General features: G+C 39.8%; 1 protein-coding gene across 9 annotated transcripts; it reads right to left on the bottom strand.

Moving 5' to 3' along the window:
* On the bottom strand, positions 1 to 24,780 carry LOC120895852 (lachesin). Of its 9 annotated transcripts, none has more exons than XM_040299531.1 (13): positions 24,415 to 24,780; positions 22,958 to 23,147; positions 15,810 to 16,167; positions 7,214 to 7,320; positions 6,017 to 6,224; positions 5,159 to 5,320; positions 4,449 to 4,577; positions 3,966 to 4,056; positions 2,992 to 3,075; positions 2,760 to 2,869; positions 2,415 to 2,474; positions 1,784 to 1,981; positions 1 to 1,291 (listed from the first exon to the last, which is right to left on the bottom strand). In XM_040299531.1, exons 3-13 carry the CDS (start codon positions 15,922 to 15,924, stop codon positions 1,179 to 1,181), a joined length of 1,377 nt encoding a protein of 458 aa, XP_040155465.1. In that variant the 5' UTR covers positions 15,925 to 16,167; positions 22,958 to 23,147; positions 24,415 to 24,780; the 3' UTR covers positions 1 to 1,178. The 9 variants fall into 9 exon arrangements, with proteins under 9 accessions (XP_040155465.1, XP_040155466.1, XP_040155467.1 ...); XM_040299532.1 differs by having other exon boundaries at positions 22,958 to 23,137; XM_040299533.1 differs by having other exon boundaries at positions 24,461 to 24,780.
* Positions 24,781 to 26,148: the final 1,368 nt, after the last annotated feature.

Here is a 26,148-nt window from a genome sequence, read left to right as displayed (position 1 = left end):
AAAACTTAATCTTTTTTATTATTTCAAATATATTTCTAATTATTTGCAATCATGTCGTTTCGCAATCATGAGTATGCTACCAGCTGCCCTACCATCCACCGCTGGCGAGTGCTTGAGCTAAATTGTTGACCGAAATATTAACATAACAAATAACCTAACAATATGCTCGCCTATGCAGCTGATAATTACACGGTGCTTTAGTCTCGCTCGATCGTTCGTAAATGGTTTTGCTAATGGTATATTTTTTTTTTGTTATTCTGTTTCAACCCCCTCGTTCTCATGGTCCTATTTCACGTTCCAAACCATGGTCTCTTGCACAGCTTAAGTTGGGCTAAAATATGTACACACTATGCGTTTGCTTTTTTCTTTATTCCGTGCTCGTGCTATCCCATTTTACATCTTTTAACTGATTCATTTTGCAACTTTTATCTGTAAAACGTTTGCGTTTCTTAATTGCCAATAAAGGATAAATCATCCTTACGTTAGCCATTTCTTTATTCCCTTCCGACTGACCATACTATAGTTAACAAACTCGACAAAGAGCTAAGCCATTTTGCTATTATACAACGTCCTGCTACAATTTTTCCTAGTTTAGAACAGTGTTTTGTGTTAGGAAAAAAAATGCGATAACTAAGCTGCTAGACATAGTTTACAAAACATATAAGGAAGCAACCAAGAAACAGGGCGCAATCACTGAACAAACAATGTACAGTCTCTTTTTTAAAGCTGATTAATAGAGTTTGTTTTGTTTATATATAACAATTTCCGAAGGCTTATGCTGATGAGGAAGCGCAGCGAAATAATCGAAATCGAACACAAGAGCATGATTGGTAACCTACTTATTGTTTATTTCAGCTGCGTCCATTATCCGTTAAGCAGAACATGGTGAAATTTAATTTATGTTACAGGATTGCGCTTAGCCTTACGTGACCATCGTGTTTATTATCCCATCAGTCCCACAAAGAAAGGATATGTATCTCCATGGCAGGGGAGTGATATGAGCAACGAACATATGATATGCGCGACCGCACCACCGACTGGGACCGTGTTCGTGCGGCAGATGTGTCGTCCGCCTCACGGAACTGCCACAGCTTCTGGCTGAATGGAAGCGAAAGAATTGCAGCTCTCTCTTTCTCTCTCTTTCGTTACTCGTCTTCTTGCACTCGATGAATTGCAAATTACAGTAACAGCCAGCTCTCGCAATGCTGATGGCACAGAACTATCAGTGTCGATTGCACCACACTTGTCGTCAGCGATAGCAGCGAGAACACTCCGAAGCTACTGCGAGCATCTGCAATCGATGGAATGCATCAAAAGGAAACGCTGGCATTAGTGAAAGGTAGGGCCGTGCTAAACTCGACTCGAGCTGCTTTTACGAAAGGCTAACTCCTTATGCATACCCTATGTGCTCAGGGCATGGGTACCTTGAAATGAGTTTAAAGTACTTAAAAAAACAGAAAAATATAAAAATATAAAAACCAATAAACCAAGACGGGAGAACGAACCAAAACAAAAAACCAACCACTCCAAACTCTCGCATAGATGGTACAAAAACAAACGCAATCCTCGCCACAGGGTGTAAAAGAGGAGCAAAGAATGAGTGGAAAAAATTAAATGATCGCAAGACACTCAGAGCGAAAACAAAAAGGTAAAGAAAATGCTTTAGCGCGAAACGGGACGAGCGAGGCGAGCAACAAGAACAACAAAAACACATAAGAAAAGATTGGAAAACCAGCTACGCTGTGTTGGGTTCCCACAAGCGTCAAGTCAACAAACACTTTACCATTAGATACACCGAACTCTTTCGGTGGCATGTCGGTGTAGGAGAAACTTTGCCCGATGGCAAGCGATCCCTTGCGCTCGAAAGGGATCCCGTTCGGTGAGCGTTGAGCGTAGCCTTCGTCGTTCTTCATCGGAAACAGGACCTCAGGTTGGCTGGCGACCTTAATGGTTTCATTACGTGATACCACGGCTGGGATCGCTGCAGTTGGTTTGCGTGGAGAGAAGAGCGAGAAAATGAGTAGGAGCGCAAAAGGAAATGAAAAAAAACCCGACACACCGCAAGCACAAAGTGCGCCGAAGTTATCGCACAAATTAATACACCCGAGGTGCTGGCAAAAACCTGGAGTTTGTTTCGACAAACAAAACCAATCGAGAAAAAAGACACTCACTCACATACACCCCACCACGACACTTTCATCGGCATTGGACACTGGTGTGTCGAAAAAATACACGAAACAAAATCAACACAAAAAGGGGTGTACAAAAAATTGGGTATGTACTTCGACGCAGAGTCAACAGAGTGGCAATGCTCAGACATGCTGCATGTCATAGAGAGGGCTGCATGCCGAGCGTGCGGTATTGGTCTGGAACTTATCCAAACTACCGCCAAGCACTTAATTCAATCTACTTACTCTCTTTCGGCTCCATCACGTGAGTAATTTGCTTCGATGGTGTTGATGGAAGTGGGATTTCTGGAAAAGAACGCAAGGCACGAAGATAGGAATCGGATGTTAAATACAGAACAATAAATATTAAGCAAACCGCTGGCAAAGTGCACAGTGCACAGGGTGGGCAGGATAGCGCGACTGATGAACCTTTCTGATAGAAGGGATTCTAAACAATTTGACCGCTTAGAACGACGCTGGAGGAACGTTCAAAATTACCTGTTAAACACTTACCGATTGCCAATAAAAGCCATTCTCGCAAGGAACGCAATTAAAAGCCCTACCGCCCACTGGGGCACTTACTACACTTACCGTAAACGCGAATGGAGCCCTCCGTTTCACCGAGTGAGTTCTTGGATATGCACCGATAATTGCCGAAATCGCCCATCGATAAGCCTTTGATCGTTAGCTTCATGTGCGCTCTGGGAAGAAGAGAGGGGAAATGGAGCGATACGATATGATGGGAACGATTATGTGCTGCCGATTATCTCATTATAACACCTGCCGGTGGCAAAAAGGCACCGAGGAAATCTGCAATACGTACCGGTAGGAGTTTTCATTGTAGTCAATGATGTACTTTTTACTCGGAAGCACCATGACCGAGTTGTAAACCCAGTAGATGATAGCTCTGTAAGTAAGCATGTGTATCATAATTATTACAGCTGATCAGTGGATTACAATGTAAGTTGGTAGTGAACGTTAATTATTTTAGCCAATGCGCTTCAAAACCCGTATAATTCACATATATCTGGCTAGAAAGGGAAACAAATGGAAGAGTCAAAGTTGTTATGACATTTTGTGTGCTTATATACTAGACAAACAAAATAAAACGCCATTTTTTTAAAGTTGGTTGAGATCGTTATAATCGCAGTAAATTATTGGTTTCGCTGTCGATTTACATCTATAAATTAGGAATTTAGTTAAGTATTTCCATCAATTGGGTTCATATCTCTTAAAAAGCCGTCCTTCCTATTACCACCATTTTACAGCACTTGAAATTTTAAAATCAAAATGAAAATTAAAATAAAAGGAAAACAATTGCTTTTGAGATGGACATCTCATGACATTTGTTATTAAGATAGCAGTTACCGTTAGAAGCTTTTAGTTTTTATTGGTTTATTGATATGGAATCTAATTATTCCTAAGTAAATGAAATTTCTCATGATATGTTCGCAAATACGAATATCTCACTGTTATCTAAAATCACTGCCAAACTTAATCCAGACTGAAAAATATTGAATACACCGCTGAAGAATAAAAATTAAATAAAATGAATGTAAAATGTGTGTACAAATTTCATGTTAACTGTAACTCTCATGATATGTTCTAGTGAATACTGCGTAGCGAATGTATGATATGTTATGATAATCAATAAACAATTCGCAACAGGCATTCCTCTTTCCATTCTATCTATACATTTTTATCTAATCATCCATTGCCAAGATATAAACTGTTGTCATTTTTAATATTCATAAATAATACAAAACATGACACCCTTTTTGTCAAAACGAAACCTACCTCGGATGAGCTTCGGTGTGACAGTCAATGGTAACATCAGTCGAGAGTGGAGCTCCCACCAATTGATTTGGCACCCAGATCATCGGTGAAACTGAAAAAAATATTTAATATTAAAAATATGTTGATAATAAATGTTCACTATCCAAAAATAATCGTGGCATATTCAGCGATTTATAAGGCTTTACAATATAGCATATACGACATTAGTCGCGTGAAAAGTTAATACAATTTTCCAGACCGCAGCTAAGCGCACATTAATCGGAACCATTTACATTCCGCAGCATTCTTCATCGTCCGGTAGATAATGGTAGATGCTCGCTCTTTCTTACACACACACACATCATACAGCTAACAGTTCATGAAAGATACCAAATAGGACGTCCGGAAAACCTCACAAACTTTTCGGTACTGTCGGTATGGCCTAAGTTTAGCGTATGAATTTAATTTGCTAATACACTTATGAATAAATAAAAGCATACTTACACTCCACATCAAGGATAATCCGCTTAGATACCGACGGTGGCACACCATTAGTGGCGATGCAGAGATAAGCACCCATTTCGTTGCGGCTTACTTTCGTCAGATGTAGAACCTCACCGTCGTACACCATCACTGGAAGGTTGCGGTGACCGAGCCAGCATACGATGCGTAAGTAAGGGACGAGAAATTAAGTTATTTGGAGATTAGCGCGTGTACCGTACATTGCACATGGAACAAAGAACGATGGGAATGAAATGCTTAGCATGTTTGCAGCTTCTTCACCTAAACATAATGCGCATACAGTCCGGTGAACGACAACGAGCCTTTGAATGCAAGATAATTCCTAGCCCATCTGAAAATCGGTCCGCCTCCGATCTTGTAAACGGACCCAATCGCGCGTAAACTATCCGTCAAGCATTCCATTCAGCGGAGATGAAGGATTCCCGTCAGATTCCGAATCGATTAGAGTGCATCGAATCGATCGCAACGCTGAAACGATTCACCCGCCACATAACCGTTGGCTCCGTTAGCTTTCGATTAAGGTCATTCCGTCAAATACTGCTTTTAAAAACAATCAAAAACCCATTTATCTTGGTCCCCCGGCGCTGCGTTTGATGTTATCTCCGTACGGCAGATAAGCTGCTTAGAGGTAAATGGCTGCAACCGACAGACACTTTCATCCCCAAGCTGCTACCGTCGCGTTCTTCCCTTACCTTTCTTCTTCCGCTCGACGGTAATGCTTTGGCCGTCTTCGCGTCGCCAGATGATCTTGGGCGTGGGGAAACCATCGGCACGACATGTCATGTTGATATTTTGATTTTCTCTTACGGCCACTGACGAGGGAGTGCTTTCGATGTCCAGAATGTTTGGAGGCACTGTTGGAACGGTTACGGTATAAGAGAAAAATTACTTCATAATGTATCATAGCTTTTTAAATTTTTATCGGGATGTTATTTTGTTCGCTTCGATAGCTATTGTTTATCATTTGTAGTTAAAAATTAAAAAAACTGTTTTCATGTTTTATGTTTGATAACACAAAAAACGCTTCATTGGAGCCAACAATGTTGGCATCTTATTCAATATCATCTAATGTAGTACGACGCATGTACTACAAACTTTGTAGAACATCTCCTTTGCCTGATTGGTTTTTATCGATATGCTTCTTCCAAACATGCTTTGCCATAGCATCCCAGCAATGCATCAAAAAGTGGCACGCTAGGTGAAAGTGCACTTCAACTTGATCGAAAACAAGATGTACGGTGCAATTTTACCCCGATCCGAACGTACACTGAACGGAACGTTCTGCGCCGCGTTTGTACTCCCATCCCACCAAGCAAACATGTAATCGACACATTGCCTCAAAGGCACACAACGAGTAAGGATCTCTCAAACAGCGTGCAGCGTTAAAACGGAACGTCAAAAGCCATACAGCCGAACTGAAATACGATACGATAAAGTTTTCGCCATTGAAACTCGTCCGATCGGAAGCCAATTGGATTAGATTATGAATGTTGTGAGCTTGCCGAACGGCCTGCCGATATGGCGATGCGGGTAAATTCTGGCACACTTACCGACTACTTGCAGATATCCGACTTGGCTAATCATGGGATTTGTGTTCACTTGGCACATGTAATAGCCCCGATCGTCCTGCTGGGCCTGGCTAACGTGAAGAAGCCATGTGTTGGAATTATCGTACGTTACGCTGTACCGCGGGATGCGCGAGATAACGTGCCGGTGTATCGTCAAAATCATCTGCCGATCGATGTGTATCCACGCAACCTGTTGAGTGAATAGATTAAAATAGCATTGAAAGAGCAATCTGCCGATGCTTCGAAATTGTTAAACAGTTTTTAATACCATGGTTTTAATACATTTGTAACGAAATTGAAAAGCATTCATTGTTTTTACTCGACTAGATAAACTAATTTGTCAATAAATATTTTCAATCTAGTTATCTGTTAAGGCTTTAAAAAGTAAAATAAAATAAAAATATAATTTACTGCATTGCTTCCTTTTGTTACTAACACAAATATTGTAAGTATGAATAAGCGTAACTTATTCGATTAAGATTATTAGGATTAGCTTACAAGGTAAATGTAAAGAAGCATTAGTTATATATTTTATATTTTTATTAACATAAATCGTTATGCACTTTCTACGCTTCATGGTTGGATTTGTTTATTGTGATTTCTATAATGTTCTGGATAAATCGTGGTAATTCTATTAAGTCATCTATTTTACCGTTTTCTACTAAGCTAAGATTCTCGTCCAGATGACCTTTCGTAGCAAGGTAATTTCTAGTAAAAATAAGTTAATATGCTGTTTGGAATGTATTCCCCAATAAGTAAGTTGTTTTATGTAGCCTTATTGATGATGGCGATACACAAAAGAATTGCGGTTTGATTATATGGTTACCTATACAAAAGTAGAACCTATACAAAAAGTGAAATTCATGAAGAGATTTAGTTCAACTTCGGACTGATTCGACAACTGCAAATTCCGTATTTTTTTTATTTAATTTATTTAATAAGTTTTGCAGTTTAAAATACAATATTATGTTCACTATTTTTTGTGATCAATATTATCTAATACGTGAATTTGACTTAGTAAGACCAAACACACTTCTATGTTTTATAACCTTGGATGAATAAATTCAATTCCAACTACATGCAAACAAAACGTGTCAAGTTTGAAGCTTTACGCTTCGAATTGTTTATAAATAATCATCCCACTTCACTGTTGCACGGTTTTCACCTCAATAAACTTACCTTATATGTGCCCAAATGTTCCACTACACAGGGCAGGTTAGCATCGCGTCCCACGGCAACGGTAACATTCGGAATGGGTTGAGCAAATCTTGGCTCATCCATCATCACTGCGGAGCAAAGAGAAGAAAAAAGCATTAGCAAGAAACAGAGTGTAAACAGAAGAACAAAAAAACCCGCCTTACCCACGAAACAATCCGTTCCGAAAGGATAACGGCAAAATAACATATCAACAAAGGTCACCGATCGTTTCCAAATTATTTCAGCTCTGCCAAACGGGCCCTGAGGGCCAATCGATATCTTTATGAAACAGTGAAGGCATTTTGCAAAACGGAATACAAAAGAGTTGTAAACACCCTTTCCCAGCACTGGCAGTTTGTTACATCTCCTTTCAGCTGCGTCACGGTGCGCTTTCTTCGAACCTTGAATGAACCTTTCTGCCGCCATGCACCGAAGGGTACACCGATAAAAGATTACCCATCTGGCAGATGGTGCGCCGGCTACCGTTTGGTATAAAACGAATAAAAATTGTTACCATTTTGGATGAGCAACGAGCTGTAAGGCAATGGGGGTAAAATGTGTCTTTCCCAACGCCTCAAGAGCTCGACGAACGATGTTTGGATATGGAAAACCAACAGCGCCCACCGAGATGCTTGGCTCAAATTGTGCTGAGTTCAGACGTTTACTACGTTTGTTTGCCACTATGGTGCATGGATCCTGCACTATCATATGCAAACACATACACACACCGACACTTGACCGGTTGACGGACGAACTTATGCAACTGTTTTGAGGATGATTTATTTAAAGTAATTTTTTGCTGTTATTATTTCAAACACTTCTAAGCGTCGTCACCAGCGGGCAGACCAGACAGCATTACAAACGCTCATCCTCAACAGTACGGGATAAAAACGCCCGATGTTTGGGGGGAGAGCTTTCGTGCGAGTTCGTTAGTTGCATTCGAAATTGCAACCGGCATTGGGGGGTCTGAGCGAGCCATAGCGAAGTGTCCCGTCCATTTATCTCCCAGGAAAACCCTTCAGTTCAGTCGCACTAGACATCAGCGTAGGCAACAACAACAGCAACAACAAATTCAACAGACAACATCCTCGGAATGGAGCCACATTTCGAACAACAGTATGAAACAAACAATCCTTTCGTTTATCCATGCTGCAACGGGAAAACGAACCCGATGATGCTGCAGGATAATTCCATCCGTTTATTCCGCTCCTGTCCGACCGCTTTGTGACACAAGAGCGATGTGACACATTTCGGGTTCGTTTTCCATCACACACCGGGACAATCTTGTCATTATACCGCTGTACTGTACAGCACGCTGTCTGTCTATGGGAGTAACGGCAGGGGGTTTCTTGTACTTTATTTTATATTTTGTCTACATTTTGTCTGCCTGCAACTGACTGCTAACAAAATCTCAACTGTTATCCAACCTTCGCCTCGAGACATATTCGTGCTGTTTCAAAATTTACATTTTCAGTCCCTTTCCCACTGTCGGTTTGTAGCAGAGATTGAAACGAAATGAGCAAATTCTTTGTAGAATTTAAACAAAAGTTCAATGGTTATTAAATTAAACGACGGAAAAAATACTGTTTATGTACAAATCCTTCAAACACTTTTCCGAATGCTTGCAGCGTTCTCTATATCGAATCGAATTGTTTTACTGCCAGCTGAACTGTGATCTTCTAACATTAAACTAAGCCTCGTCATACATTTTGTAGGAGCAAATCTTAAGCATTGTGATAGCTCCTCCCGGTGGAATTTATCTCCCCAAATCCCTTCCAAACAAAGGAACAACCAATACTAGGCTACAATGGCACAATACACGCACCCAACTGCACCGCAAGCCTTGGCAGAAGCAACGGCGCATTTGTTTGTTCCAGCTGAATCATTTACAGATGATTTGAAATTTATTGCACTTTCTTGCAATAAGGTAGGCGGTTTATCTGTTTACCATTGTTGCACAGGCACAGGCAAAAATAAATCTCACCCACAAGCTTTCTATAGAACTCTGAATAATCGTCTGAGAGGAAGTACAGCAACGAAATGGTTTTTAATTATAGCTGCCTTATTTACTATTTATCCAACTGTCTCTAGAAGCGTTGGGGTAATCAAAAACGGTTCGCTTTCTTAAGACTTACGTTAGCTTAGAACACTAATTGCTCCAATTTGTGCACTTGTATCTACCACATTGTGACTGAAGAATAGATAAAGTTAATTTGGTTAATATTTAAAACGCTCCATGTACAAACAACAGCTCGTTGCAATCACCTCCTTTAAAGATTTCCACCTACTATGTATAATTTTGAGCTAAAGTTGAACCAATTTCACCACACATTAATACAACGCATTTGATCAATGTGGAGATTCCAATTTCAAGAACAGAAACTAACTTTTGTTCCACGATTACACAACAACTGGGAAGCAAAAAGCGGTAACTTGATATATCGCTCAACTTTCACAGCTCCTTTCACCGTGTCGGATATTTTAGGCAAATTTCATCCAAGCATTTAACCTTTTCTGAAAACATCATAATAGTCCCACCCGACATCCGGCACTCCCACGCCAAACAACCAGTTCTCGCATTATCTCACATATCGTTGCATATTTTCCGTTTTTCTTTCCTTTGCGAAGTTCAACCAAACGCTAAGGTACGAACGACTTTACCGTTCAGTGAGAGGGAGATCTTCGCTGGAAAGCGAAAACGGTAACAGCTGCTCTTTATGGGACGTACGTGAGCATCATGCATTATTGGCGCACCCCGGTGGTAAGCGTGTTGTACTGCGACGAGCGCGACCATGTCACACACGGATTACACATTTAAATGATTATCAAAGGATGTGCACAGTACGGTTGGGTTTCGGATCGTCGGCCTATTATTTATGGGCGAGCAGATAAAGCAAGCGCTCTGAGAGGCTTTAAAGAAAACCGCCAAAACCATCGCTGCGTCGTACGCAACGGAATCAGTGCATTTCGTTAAAGACTTTCGTTGGAGAGCGCGTTTTCGCTTCAACGTCGTTCTATTAGACTTACAATGTTTCAAAATTGGACAAAAAAGAACTGCTTCAGGTTTGCTCCAAATACTATGCTCCCTCCAATTCCTACGCCAGTGCAGAAGTAATCGATTATTGACTGGCAGCATTTCAAACGAACACAATCTGGGTCACGATCCCCGCGAATTAGAAACGGACAGACACTGCAAACTGGGAAGCGACTACTGGACAGCAATGTTGCATTACTCGCACTCGCTAATGCCACCGATAAACAACACACAACGTGTCAGATTGCCGGAAATATATTGCATCTCGTAAAATGGAAACTCGTATGATTTATGTACTCCCGATAAGATCCCGGGCGCCTAGTCGGCGGGGAAAGTGTTCAGCACGTGCCCACGCAGGAGGTGTCGGTAGGAAGCGTGCTTCAACACGGGTGCCAGTCAAGTCCAAATATTGATATTGCTTTTACGGTGCATAAACAACCCGTATCCTCCTTCCATCGCACCTAAATTGAATGTTAAGACCGTAACCTCGGTGAAACGGGTCCGATTGCTGCTGCTCCAGAGATCGATATTTCCCATGCCATGTGCAACAATTTCTGGCCGGCTGCAGTGCTGCTTCGCCCAACTGGATAAGCCTTTCTAAAGTGGGCTGAAAACTACATAAACGCGCTTTTGTAGATGAGAAAAAAGCACGAAGCCTAACAAGAACCAATGATGATGCTCTTTGTGTGACGAGTCCCTTTGTGTCATTGATTCTTTGCAAGCAAAAAGCTGCTTCGAAACCATTTGCACAGAAACTGCTCCCGTCTGTGTTCGGTGAAAAATGTCTTATTAGTAAACGAATACCTCCCGCATAGAGCGTCACTGTTTTATGTTTAGGTCAATGGTACTTTTGCATTCTTTCCCGAGGGACGAGGACTCTTTTGCGCTGCTAAACGAGCGTTTGCCAGTGGATGGTCCTTTTGTGCGCCAGTCTTTGGGCGGAACGCGCTTCGCAAGGAAACGGAAAGCAAACATTTGCCGCCCGTGTTTTTAGCGGTACAGTCGGGTGCTCGTTTATCTTCACGCGCTGCTCTTGTAGCTGCTGCCAAACAGATATCGCTCTTGTAGTTTGTTTGTGAGTGGCTGAAACTTAAGAACAATGACTGCATTTCTTGGCGATGCAACAAGGGACTGACTGTGGCAAGGCACCCGTGGGAGCAACAAAAGGGAACAGAAACAGCAAACTGCAACTCACAATTGTTATTTCTCGCTTTGCCTTGTTGTGTTTGAAGTGTGTCATTGTGGTGGGTAAACAATCGGTTCTCGAAAGATATTTGGTAAAGCAAAATAAAAAATAAAAACGAATGGCAGATAAATGACTGCGAAGGCTAGAAGTGAGAGTGCTGAGCGCTATTGTTATTGTGGCAAATCAGCTGTCAGTTCGGTTGGTTCCTATTAGCTTATGGGAGCGTTAAGGCAGCTTGCAATCAACTTATGTTAAGAATCTGTTTTTTTTTTAAAGTTTGATCATATTTCACTTATTAATTTACAAACTACTGTCATCGACGGTTATAATTAGACACCCTTCCTGGTACAGCTTCCTGGTTTTTATTACAACAAAATTAATTCATACATCAATCAGCTGCCATTTAAAGACATCTATCTGACTCCCATCGTAACCCTTTAGCGGTCGTCAGACCAAGCAAATGGGAAATGAAATTGAATATCTTGGTTCTCTTCTTTTCCAATCGTCCGCCTCAACGGTTTGATTCCACAAAGCGAACGTCGTGCACTAATTGGCATTCAAATTGATAGATCTAATCAAAGCTGCGAAACATAAATCTCTTTGTCGTTTAAAATTTGATGCGAACGGTTCGAATGTGCAAGCTGTTTAAGTGTAAATTATTGGAGTATTATTATGCTCAATCGCTTCTACTAGCATTTGTAGGGAATTTAAAGGTATAGGTGGAGTATTTCGAGTATGGCCGCTGAATAGTAGCGTACAGCGAGTGTTGCCAACAAAGTAAAAAACATATTGAAGTAATTACGATAGTTTGAGGAACAAATTGTACATCCATTTTATTCTGATTTATTTTTGTATTAATATTTTTTTTAAATCATTAAAAATTGACTGATTAACTAATCATTACATTAGCATTTTAGAGAATATGTTCATTAATAAGTAACTGAATCAAAGCGATGAATCAAATCAATATTTGAAGCTTGAACAGCACAATGGAAATGTTATCAAATTCAATCTGTTAACGGTATTGCTTCATGAAACTTTATTATGCACTTTAAAGCATATGATTTTTTCAGAAACACCAAAACTATACGTACAACTTAGTAACATTTTGAGTCCAACCGATAAATAAAACCTAACATAGGAGGAAATTCCGACGTAGGAATGAATGATTCCATAAAACTTAATTCTTTAATTCATATTTCATGAGAATCTCGCATACAGTCGAGTGCTGTTCGGTGGCTGAATAAGTTCCATTGCAAAATAATATGTATATGGTCCTCTTTTATTGAACAAGTAATACCATTGGATTTAAAAGTAAGCTTTCAGGCATTTCAAATTCCATTATTTTCCGAGAAGCATCAAAGAACAAAACAGGTACCCAAAAGCCGGATTGAGGCGTTCACCACGCGCTCTAGCGATCCTGTAATAGCCGCCTGCAGTATTTATGATGGCATTGCAGAGCCACCACCGAAAGAGCAGCAGCACCATGAATATATAAATGCCTGCTCACTGGGCAGCATCATTTCTGAGCGTCTGGCGGCGCACGGGACGCGAAGAAAGGCACCGCACGCGTGCAGCGGTTGCGTTTTCCGAGGGATGAATCATTTTTCACCACCAGCGATAGTGCCATCTCGCTAATGAAGTGCCAAACGCGTTTTGGACGAAGCGGTAGCCACTTCAAAAGAGAAGATTCGGGGGAATTTTATCGTGCTGCTCCTCGAGCCAAAGTTTCATAATTGTCAAAAGCCATGGTTGCTGCTGACGCTGCTGCTGCTGTGGTAAGATGACTATGCAGCAACAGTACTGTCCTTCTGTTCGAAGCTGTTCGGAAGGGCAAGAGAGTTCGCTGCGCGTTGGCGGCCAGGTCGAGACGGAGGTGATAATTTTTCGAATCGTTCGACACGCCAAACCTCAGTCCCAAAGTGGGAAAGTGAACGGTTTCGCGGTTGCCGGTTGTTTGCCAAAAACCCATGGAGAAGGTTGAAGCAAGATGGTGCTCCTCGGCGACAAAAGTGATTCTGCAATCAACGCAGCAGCTACATCACAAGAAGTTCCAGACGGCAGTACGGCCTGCTCTGTGCAACGGTTAGCGTCAGTACATACGGTCGATGCCGGTACCGATGTTCTGCATTTATGTACATACTAAATATTCTCCTCATCATTGTGGCGGTGATAGCAAACAGGTTTTCCAGAACAGTCCACCACTCTCACCACATATAGGCCCTTGGATCTGCCCTCACGACACAGCGGCACAGTTCGGCACACTGCCAACGACATACCGATACAGCGAACCAACGTACAGAGCGAGGCCACATTTTCTTGTCGCTAGTGAAACCATCCCGTGACAACGAAGGTAAGGCAACGACGGAAGCCTGTTTACCTTTAAATTTTCACCTCACCAATGCACGTGTATGCTCGCTTCAAGATGACGATGATGGAGCGATAGATAGGCACATAGATCGAGGGTGGTCGTGGATCGGTGCATCCGCACCAAAAGGTTCCGAGTTTCGTTTGGCCATCGTTCGGCCTAGACCTAGACATCTGAGGCACCTTTGAACGATTTAATCGTTGATCTTGGTGCTGCCTCTGGTACGTACGGTAGAACGGTGTTACCTGCGTTCTGACAACAAGTGGCACAAGGTTTTGGTTTTGGTGTCCTCCGGCAAACATATTTCACCTTCCCAACTCTGGTGAAGATAAATTATGTTCTCTGCATTTGCATTCGACCAGAATTCATATATTTTCCACTATCTATCTCCCAACGTTTACTTGTGTATGTGTGGTGCCATTGCCTCAGTGTGTTTGTGTGTATTTGTGTGTGTGTGCAACGGCCTGTTTTTGGTGGTGCCTCGTTTTAACCCTTGTAGGCGAACGTAAGTGTCGTCTTCCCACGCCATTTTCACCACTTTCACCCCTTTCGAGCACCCCGCATGGCCATTCGCTACATTCGAATGAAACATCACGAAATGGTTCGTAGCAAATGTGCCGTATGTCCTGCTCGTTGGCCAGTGAACGGGCCCGGTTCGTTAGGATGAATAAATGTTACCATTCTTCAACGGGAATTGCTTCGGTTTTGCACGTTCTGCATGCTTTTGTTTCGTAAAGCGGAAAAGTGGTAATTCATAGAAACCTCACCGCTACGTTCATTCCCTGTATGATCGTCATTCTCTTTTTTATATGTGCTTTTCAAGTTTCACACTTTTGTCGCTCAACGAGTGTTTTTTCCATTGTGTTTTCCCGTCTTGCTAATGAGTACATTAGTTTGCACTACAATTAAGTTGATAAACCAATGTATTCACACGTAAGGTTTTTAAGGGTTGTTCACACGTAAAGTTTATATGTACGGTTTCTTTGTATTTTGACAACTAGTAACATTGTTTCCTATAGTTGTACTGTTTAATTATGTGATTCCATTTGTTTTTTAATTATATTCATTACACTAGATAGAGAGAAGCAATGTAAAATTAGTTTAGATTCAAAATAATGTATTATTAACAACTATAGTATAACCTTTTAGTTGGGTTGTTCACTAATTGTTTGGGTTGTAACGAACCAACAAGATTTCTTTGACATAAAGAAACACTATGGTACTCGTGTCCACCATGGTAGTCATGTTAAGCAAAGCTGCGATGAATTTTATTTTTACCCCTAAGTTTAAAGATACAATACAATTTGTCTGTTTTTCCCATTTTTCCCATTTTTATTCATTACATTCACCGTCTGCCAAACAACCCAAATATCGAGTGCGAACTCACTAGTTGGTACACAATTGTATCCCAACCTGTGAGGTCATACTGTATTTCCGAATAGTTTCATATTAAGGAGCAACAAAATCAACTACAAAAACTGTGCCTGTGCCAAACCTGACCATAATGATGACAGTCTCAAAAGCAATGATCGTGGAGTTGCAGATGATGATATCCAGTAGACGACCAGTGGATAACGGGAGCAACAGAAGAAACGAATCTAATTAAATCTATCTCTCTCAAAGTTTTATTTGACGCTTGTCTGCCATGCTAAATGATGCTGGACTTTGAGATCATTGGGCGCAAAGATTGTGCTTGGACCGAAAGAAAATTTCGGACAAACTTTTACCAGCGACCGGTTACGCTTCAAGGCAAGACAGAATTTCAACAGATGGTTTCAAGAACGCCGAATTCATTATGGTATCAGAATAATTGAGCTTAGCACAACGTTCCCATTGAACGGGAAACGATGCTACGGAAGATTTCTCGGGTCACGGGTCAGTAAACGAAGGCTTTTCACATTCATTAAACTAATGCTTTGGAGTTACGGTGAACCAGTCATGGCAGTCGGAAAAAAGGGAATTACATTTTACCACAGCTGTTAGAACTTACCATGTGTGACGAGTGTGACCAAGTATATCATAAACAGTACATTCCTGTGCGTGAATCGCTTCGGTAGTAGCTTGAGGGCTAGTAGTATTAGCTTAACTGTCTGTAGGATTAACATTTTGGGTTTGATTTGTCACTAAGTCACATGCACAAAACTTTCACTCTGCAATCGACTCTCATCTGCACTGTGCACTCGGTTAAGTTGACGGTTGATTATGCAGCTCCCATGATCAAAGATCACGTTCTTGCGTGCACTAAGTTATGGGAGCGTTTCATCTTCTTGCTGATGAGATAGTTATACACATCAAGCAACAAAGCGAATATCGTCGTTGGAGAAAGTTAACAGGATATGTATCAAGTTCTGGAAATAAATAGAGAAGTAGAAAGTTATAATTTTAGTAGTTTTTATTTGGAGCGTATTTCACTATGCATATCAACATTACTAAGCACTACCGCGTATTAATTCCAGTGTTAATTCTTCTAATAAAAAGAAGGGATTTCTAGCCAAAAGTACGACTTTTTTTAAAGTCTGAATTAGAGTGAATTATATTGCTTTAAATATATTTTTAGCTTGGCAACATGCCTTGTAATACAATGGCAAATGATCAAATATTCCTGATCAAAAACATCCCAAAAAATGATCAAATTTTCCAGAAGTTGTAAGTTTTCCTGGTTTTTCTGTACTTGGAAGGACATCTAAATCTTTTTGATTTTTTTAAAAATTCCCACAAATCCCACAAAGAAGATTGGTACAGTGAAGATTGCCACTTTTGAGTCTGTATGTATGCCAGTACATATGACAATATTTATATATGATTTTATTCTTCTTCTTCTTCTTTGGCTCAACAACCGTTGTATGTCAAGGCCTGCCTGTGCCACTAGTGGGCTTTGGCTTTCAGTGACTAAATGATTTCCCCCCATAGCAGGATAGTCAATCCTACGTATGGCGGCACGGTCTATTTGGGGATCGAACCCATAACGGGCATGTTGTTAAGTCGTACGAGTTGACGACTGTACTACGAGACCGGCTAAATGATTTTATTACTCTAATAATATGTATCTTTGCTTGCAGTGTTTGTCTATTTTTTAGGGTCTTTATACATGCTTATTATGACTTTATCTATCTATTAGACCTTTTCACTATCAGTCACAGTGTCCATTTAAGTGTCCAAACGCATCATTGACAAGACTCTAGTTTGTTCACTTTAAGTCGTTAATTAGTCACAAAAAGCAATATGGCTTCAATAGGCCTTGTTTGGCCTTGTTAAGGTAATATTTTATTTAAATGCTTAATAATTCGACATGTGTGTTAATAATTATGTTTATATTTATTTTAGTTTACTCATTGCAACATTTGTTTGTGTTTGTTATTTGTTAAAATAACATTCACCGAGGTCTCCTTAAAGCAATCAAACTTATATCCTTTGGAATCACTATACGTAGAAACATGGCTTGGAAAATATATTCATTTAAATCGGTCCATGTTTGTCTGGATCTCTATGCTAACTGAATATTTTGGCAATGAATACGATTTCAAACGTTTACTGCAAGAAAAAGGAACGATCAGAAATCGATTCCTCCAAATGGGGTTTTGCTAAAACAAAACGAGCGTAAATTTTACTCGTTTTCCAAATACAGCGAGGGACATGAAAACACAATTCGAAGAACATAGGTTTCGTTCGCTTACATATGTAAATGTGCAAGTTTAAATATCTTCCGGCTGTGGGTAGCAGAGATCGATGGTAGCGGTCGAGGTAGCGAAATCGGAAAGCTTCTACCGTATCGTACGTGCCAGTTTACGAAGGATTTCCAGCCGGAGAGTTTATGAATATTTCATAAATCGCATGGCGTGGCGCAGCAGCTTAGCTTGTAGTTTTCCCTCGAGGTGACGCAGTGCCGGAGTTGATACGAAGCGTGAAATGGCTTCCGGCACAAATGGTGTTTCCCTTTGAATCCGATTCAATCGATGGAAAGATATTTTTAATCAGATCACTTTAATACGAATCCGGTATCGTGCAGTTTGTGATTCGATTGCTTCCGTTGTAGGAAAATGTTATTGCAGCCATAGCAACGCATCAGCAGACGGTTTTCTTCTACAGACTATAGAACGTATTTTAATGATGAAAATTAAATTCAAAAAATGAAATTATTTTTCAAAAAAAAAACAAGAATTCAAGTTTTGCAAATTCAATCATAGGTTTACGTCTCATGTCGTCAACACAAAGTTTTATAACTTATATACTGATGGAGTTTTCATAACAGTGGCACTGCGAGCTGCGAAACATGCAAACTGCAAATGTGCTGCTGCAGAACCGTCAAACAACATGGTGAACACTAATTAAAAAATACCAAGCATTTTTCATTGTACCGCAATAATATCGGAAAACTTATTGCGGTGGGAAAATGATGTACGCTGTGAATGAAAAAGCAATAAAAACTTCGTTTGATCACACATGCTTTAAGCGCTTCGAACATAAGGAAAGAAATTAATCACTTGTTTTGCTCATGAGTGTGAAAATAATGAATTCCATATTTAATTATGGTAAAACTATCATAAAAGTGAAGGTAAGTTTATTTTAAAATAAAATATGCATCGTATTTTGTTTTTCATAATCATATGAAATGAAACTACGTAAAGATAAATTATGATACATCTGCAAAATGTTTTGCTATCGTATAAGATGATTTTCAATCACACACGATTTGCTTTAGTATTCGTTCTTGAAATGAAACCAAAGAAGATTTCACTTGAATTTTGCCATCGAACCAAAGGAACCCTTTCTGTTATCACCACTCTTGCTTAACCACAGAATCCTCACCCACAGTACGAAGGGTTCAAAATCGATATTTGATGCATTAAATTTAAATTATTCATACCATGTGCATGGCATTTCGGGGGGCACACTTTTCCCAAACCGTTCCCTCGCTGGATCCATCGCTGTGAGGACACTGAGTTAATGCTAAAGGAACAAACAGCGGGCTAACCATGGAGGTGTTGTAAAAAAGGATTTTATCCCAGTAACAAATTCCGGTTGTGCCGGATTTCGACGCTTCGTGACCAATCTGCCAGATACGCTGTGTTGGTGGTGTAAAAGTTACTTCGTGTCTTTTTATTCGCACCGCAGGATCGGATGTTGCAGTGTTTGTTTCGACATTGTTTTCGCGCGCTACAATTTGATTCGATCTCTAGAAATCTATCGAACACGTCGTTCTGTGACGGCAGGAAGCCTCAATTTAAAACCCACCACCCATTTTCATCTCATCCGTCTGTGTCTAGCATCATCATCATCATCACCATCAGTGAACCAGAAGCATTCCAGCTACTAACGCACCTGCCAACAGAAGCCATTGTTGCGGTTTCATTGCAAATCGATCTTACAACCACGCAACGTGGCTGAGACCCAGTCGCGCTGGCACTCTCAGCTCTAAATACGACCCTTTTTATTGCCTGCCAACCACGCAAGGCAATCTAAAACCTCTGATTTTCGACTCCGGTGCAATTACGCGGATCAACGTATTTCACAGTGATACGTCACCCTTGGAAGACTAGCACCGTTTCGCATTCAGCAACATTGCTGCTACTAGTTCTGCTCAACCTTTATTTACATTTATTTCCATAATTGACGAAAGATAAAACAATAAAATTTCCATCCCCTCTTTCCACGCTAGCAAAAGCAATATAGGACCGCTTCGGTATCATCGACGATTCAAACAGAAACCAACCCAGTAAAACCGCATACAAAAGTATATGAAATTATCGAACCCTGTTCCACCGGTAACATTTGTGTTGGCGATGTTGTGTTGGCGGAAGCGGAAGGGAACGTACTAAAACAGTGGAGTAGAAATGCATCGCTAGCGTGGGAGCGTGGGAGCTTAAACCCGCTCGTTGTCGGTGCAATAAACTACCAAATGTATTCGGACAATAAACGGAAATGTTTGTTTTTACCACCGCTAATAACTGAATATACAACCCACCGTCGAGCCGAGTGAAAACAAATTCTATTTAATTGTCTAGCAACGCACTCATATTGTACAGAAAACGAAGGGGCGCAAGCAAATCGCTTCCAATCGTTCAAATCGTTTTTTTTTTTTTGATAATTCAAATTCGAACATTGCTTAATCTGCTTATCTAAAGCAGATAAGCGAAATATGAGCCAGTTTATGCTTAAAATATGGATTGGTTTCACTCAACATATTCTACAACAATCAAATAAATCTCATGTTTCCAAGCGTATTTGTTTTAGTAGGTATCAGATTTAAAAATACCGGATAGTTGAAACCATTGTAGGAACTTGCCTAGATATTGAGGTGATAATTTTGTATTGCTCCTTTAAATCAAACAAAACCCTTTAAACATTGACTCCTTTCACTGCAATTTCTACCACAAGAAGTTATATATATTTCGCCCCAAGCATGGCTGCGTTTTTTTGTCCCGATCAAAGCATTGTGTATGTTTACGAATAAAAATGACTTATTTATTAATTAAGTATCATATTTTATAAAACATGTTTTACAACTGAGAAAAATTAACATCGTTCATAATGAAGGAATAATTCATATTATTTTCGTTCGCTGACATATATCGGGCTATAAAACAGACTTATAACTGATTGAGAGTACTGAAAAAACTCTTCCATAAGTGTATGCTGTTAATTTACACAAATAATTAAAGAAATCAGGCCTGTAAAGCCCGGTAAAATGTGTTTATGAGGTACTATTTATAACCAAAAATGAGAAGACTTATCGATCAAGTAGTGTAGATACCTCGTAGAGCAGTCTCGTGGCACAGTCGTCAACTCATACGACTTAACAACATGCCCGTCATAGGTGCAAACCCTGAATGGACCGTGCCTCTGTACGCAGGATTGGCCATCTTGCTACGGATTGGTTGAACAATAAGTCACTGGAGAGCCTTGGCCATTAATGGTACAGGCTGGCCTTGACCGAGCACAGTGCCAAAGAAACAAAAATGAAAATAACAGGGTCAGCGTTCGGCAAAAATCTATTAATATTTCACTAGAGTTCCAAAGAAAAGAGCCAAATTGATAATCCAAGTAATTAAAATGAGTGCAGGTTACATGATTTTTTGAACCACCTGGAAACCGAAAGCAAATCGCGAGTCGTATTTTGCCAATTGCTGACCTGTTCAGTGATCGTTAATATCGTCGATATTCAATATCGCTCAGCTAAATTTCTTTCTCGGAATAACGAGATAGACGTACGTTTCATGAATGTTAGAGTGGAAATCTTCTTAGAGTCAAGTTGACACTTCTTAACATAAACGTGATTAGTTTATTGTCTCCGTAACGTGTGTTACCTCGATGAAGTGAAGGAAATTTACGATGCTACTCTAGGTGTGATTAATTTAGTTTTTTTTTTTTTAGTTTAGTTTAGTTTATTAATCGATGGACTATGAAGCCCTCTCGAGTCAAAATTTGTTTACAATACACATTAGATAGCGAACAGAACATTTATATATTGTTATTGTTGAACGCATTCCGAACAATTAAAAGCGAAGTCAGTTCCGTTATCGTCATTCCAGGCTCGTAAATATCGTCAGCTGAATTTAAAAGACGACACATACAAAGAAGGGGGTTGCCGCAAGTCAACTCTTTTTCAGCACAAGAGCAACACGAATAAGCACAATACATTACCTACCCTAATCAAAAATCAAATATTAATGCATGCTTCGACAAAACAAAGCATTTCTCAATAATAAGTCGAACGAGCTACAGATGCTTTTATCCTTTTTAAAATCCTTCAATCCTTCAAAAAGCTCTATTTAAAAAACGAAGGCTTTATTTTGTTTTATTAGATATATTTTTTAACAAAGTAGAAACATAACAATGTTACATTCATTTCAACTTGTGACATGATTGAATTACTAAAATTGCTTTTCTTCGAGCTTTTTGGTTTATATAAACATGTCTGACTCATATACTAAATATAAATTTGGTAATAAAAAAACCAACAAATTTTGACACAACTTTTAGTAGCACAAATTCTCCTTAACAAAGAGACAGGTGACAGAGTATGGCATTTTCTATAAAGTAGTGATATTTTTCCTCTTTAATTTGCAATCTAGAAATGGTGTTTATTGTAGTGTATAAATAAGTTTGAATGATTCTGCTACAACATGATTCTGTTCACATAGTAATGTCGACCATAAATAGTCTTAGCATATATATATAGCAGCTCATAAAGTTGATTTTAAACTGAACTTTGTCTCGGTCATCTGTCAAAATCATGGCCTATTCTCAAGCTAGGCTTAAAATTTTGATGTGTTTTGATAAATAATCTTTCTGAGCTTCATTGAGAATTTTAAGAGGAAAAAATTTCATATGTTGCCTGTGTTATTTTGATCAAAATGTTCAAAAATATCATGATTGGTTGTTAAACAATTGATTGTAGTCGTACATTTAGTATACATTTCGATGTGCAAGCAATCGACAATACTATCTTATGGACAACATTTGGAATGAAGTAAATTTTTTAAAATAAGCAATACGAACTTTTTAAGCCTCTATTTCTGAATTTAAATCTTTTCCTTGATTTATATTTTAAGGCTTCTTCTTCTTCTTTTTGGCTCAACAACCGTTGTCGGTCAAGGCCTGCCTATACCACTTTCGGGCTTGGCTTTCAGTGACTTTTTGGATTACCCCCATAGTAGGATAGTCAATCCAACGAATGGCGGCATTTGGAGCTTGAACCCATGACGGGCGTGTTGTTAAGTCGTACAAGTTGACGACTGTACCACGACCCCGGCTTAAGTATTTCATTCTCAATTATCATGGATTCTTTAAGACTTAACGGGTTGCTTACAAATGTCACAATTCTCACATAAAAATCTATTTTTAACTAAGAGAATCTTTACTTTAATGGAACAAAACCATAACTCTCTAATTGTCACAGAATAGACCAGAGGAATATGAACCGTACAAGAAGGATTCGGCTCATTTCGGCGCGTTCAACCAACAGACTTTGAGTACTTTTTTGAGATTAAGGTTTTGGATTTCTTTAATCTACGATATTTATTGAAAGCGCAAAAGTATAAACTTTATTATTATTTTCTGTTAGAATAAACTTAATTTTGATAAACTAGAAGATGAAAGCTTAACTTAATTTTCAAAATCCCTTCCCCTACAACATACCTTAAATGCACGCATGTAAAGTGTTTTACATTGCAGATGTCTTACTTGTATACATTCTTTTTAGTAAGCGTGTTATTTCGATTGCATCGGATGAATAAGTAAAACTTTCACACTTCAATTTCATACACTTTACGTGATAATTTTTCACATCCGGCAAACCACACTCACCAATAAGTATCGCTGGGAAGAGCTAACGGAATTAAGCAAACATTCACAATACCCGCGCACAATTTGAATAACGGACATTCTCCCATTTGTGTAGTTTTGTTTTTCTTTTTATTGCGATGCAGTTTTGTTTCAACTACAGTGAAATCCATACACCAAAGTATCGTTTTGGTGAAACGTAACACTGCACTCATGCAAACAATATTTTGTTCAATTAAACTTCACTTGCGAGAATCCTCCGTACGCGCTGGCACAAACGATGCATTTCTCTTTGCATTGCTTTTATGGTTTTATTTTACTCAAAATCAAACACAAACGCTTATCCTGCAGTCTCGCCAGATTGTAATTAATTTCCCCTCTGCACACACTCCCAGACACACACACACATACAGATGAAAAACATGGTACTAGCGAAATAAAAACAAAATGATTAAAAAAAAGCTTTCAATCCACACCCCAGCGCTTCTCCATATTTTTCACCATATCCCTCGAAGTTTTTTTTTTGTATCCGGAAACAATTATGATTGGCGGTTCGCCGTTTCCTTCCGTCGCAGTCTGCACAGTAGGCATGCTGGTTTCTCAATGACACTTTCACTTCGCCGGTGCAATGCTGTACAAACACATGAGTGTGAGTGTTATCTTTTTATTTCGATATTATCATTCATCTTCTTCACACGCTTTGCACAAGGATTACTTTTCGGTTCACGGTAAACTTCGCTCCCGTTTAGTTTCAAAACATTTTTCATCCACTTTCGAACAAATGGATCACTTTCCCCCCATATGCATCTCTTGCAACCATCACCTTTCGTACATAAATGTATGTTTGGATTTAAGAGAACATGTTGCAAAAGCTTCAAAACATTTTAAATAAAAAAATGATGAAAAAGAATACAACAAAGCAAAATGTACAAATAAATAATAGCAGCCATAAACAAAAAATGTACGAGAGAAACCGGGAATGAGATGCTCAAATGTACCGACAAAAGACTAAAAGGCAACGGCAGCAACAAATCACAGCGTCATCAGCGTAAACTACCGTCACTGCTATTTATGCGCGCGGGCTACGATGCATCACGCTCCATGATGCGGGATGGTACGCGATGAGGATGCACTTTTTGTGTGCCATGTTCGAAGCCATCCCAACTCATAGCAAAAGCATCCAAATCAAGCAGCAGAACGGATGGATTGCAGCAATGGCGAGAACGAAAGAAGAATGCAAATGATGATGGCGATGGTATCCAAAATCCGTACGCACAAAAAGCGAGAGTAGTGGAGGAATTTTTGATACTCACGATCTACACTCTTTGCACACACTCATACACAGACAAACTCACTCACAAATATCCAGGCGAAAACACAGACGCACAACTGTTTTTATAACTCTTCTTTCATTCTCCATGCAGATGTACGCAAATAGAGCGCAGCCGTTGTGTAGTAGTGTGTTGCATTTTGCTATGAAATGGTAAACTATCCACGTTTAAGTGTCACCCAAAATACCACGTTTTCACCTGCACCACTTGCATCTGTGTGCATCGAGACAGTTCTACTAAATGCACAAGGTCGTGCCACGATCACGAGGAACGTATCAGCCTCCGCGATGTCGGTGCGCGTTCTTCAAAAACATTCCCATCGGCGGCGAAAGTTACGAGACGACTGAAGGAATTTGGCGAAGCAAAGCTATTTACCAACATCATTGTGACAGTTCGGCTTCAACGCAGACAGATAGTGTCCAATCGCTTCCGTTCGGCAGCCCGAACGCGAAACCGGATGCAGTTCGGCTCCAGGGACTCTGTTCGGATGTTTTGGGACACAATCCGCAACATCGGTGGGATTCGTTAGTTCACACGCTTGGAGATGTGCCGGGTCGGGGAGAATTCAAACAACCGGCAAGCCGGCAGAACCAAGCCACTCGGTCCTCGAGCACTGGTAATGCTTATTATTTGTATGGGGAAGTGCAGGAGAAAACACGAACACAGCATCCTTGACGCAAGCGCACTTACCTACAGGCGAATGCATTCAGCATCAGTTTCCTTTGAACCAGTGAATTTCGTTCATTTCTCGTGAACATTGTTTGTGTTGGCACTCAAATGCAGGGGAAACATGGATGAAGTAATAAACGATTGTTGTAATAACGACAACAAGCAAACGGTGTAAAGATCACATGAAGCCATAGATTTTTTTCACAGACTTGCTTTGTGATTATTTAATTACAAGAATACAATATTTAATGTTTATGAACATATTTTTAAGCTAATAAATCTGCAAGTGTTAAGATATAAATTTCTCGGTATGCCTAAGGAAAGAAAATACCTAATACCTAAGGAAATACTGTTTTCAACACAATTTAGTTTTATTTTTCATTATATGAAAAAGATTAAACGTCACGAGCAAATCGAAGATAAACAAACAAATACGTCGATCATATTCTGTTTACTCAAAACTCTTGTACTGTAACTTCACACCAAATCATAACATCGGAGTTAAACTAAGACATTTGTGTATCAAATAATTTTAAACTGTTCTTGAAATAAAGCATTCACCTCGCTTTGGCAGGTACCGTAACTAAGTGCTTCGCAATCGAATAAGTTTGTGGTGATCAAATCACCGTATCCGCATTCGTGCGCTTCGTGAAAATAAAAACTCAAACACAATACTTTCCTCTACGCGTCTAAAAAGCTTTAGATTCAATTTAAAAACCACCATCCCCTTGCTGCTCTGCTCTGCTCTGTGCTGTTCTCTTCTCGAAGCGATAGATGAACCGAGATGAAGTTTAAAGGAAAAATAATAAAAAGCGAGCCCGGAAGAGTTCTTCTTTTGCGATTGTCCGATTCGATCGAATTGTTGCTTTACTTGCTGATGCGACAGCGCCGTAAGTACGAAAATGTAAGGTGAAGCGTGAAGACAACCTTCAAACTCGAACTAAGCGCTGCTTTGGAGAGAAACGTTCGTAAGGTGTCTACATATTTTTTATTTTATTTTTTCCAGAACCGAACCTCTTGGGATGGAAGAAACCACTTGACGTACTT

Source organism: Anopheles arabiensis, chromosome 2, assembly GCF_016920715.1.
Source record: "Anopheles arabiensis isolate DONGOLA chromosome 2, AaraD3, whole genome shotgun sequence".
Taxonomy (NCBI): domain Eukaryota; kingdom Metazoa; phylum Arthropoda; class Insecta; order Diptera; family Culicidae; genus Anopheles; species Anopheles arabiensis.
This window is presented reverse-complemented; position numbering and strand designations above follow the sequence as displayed.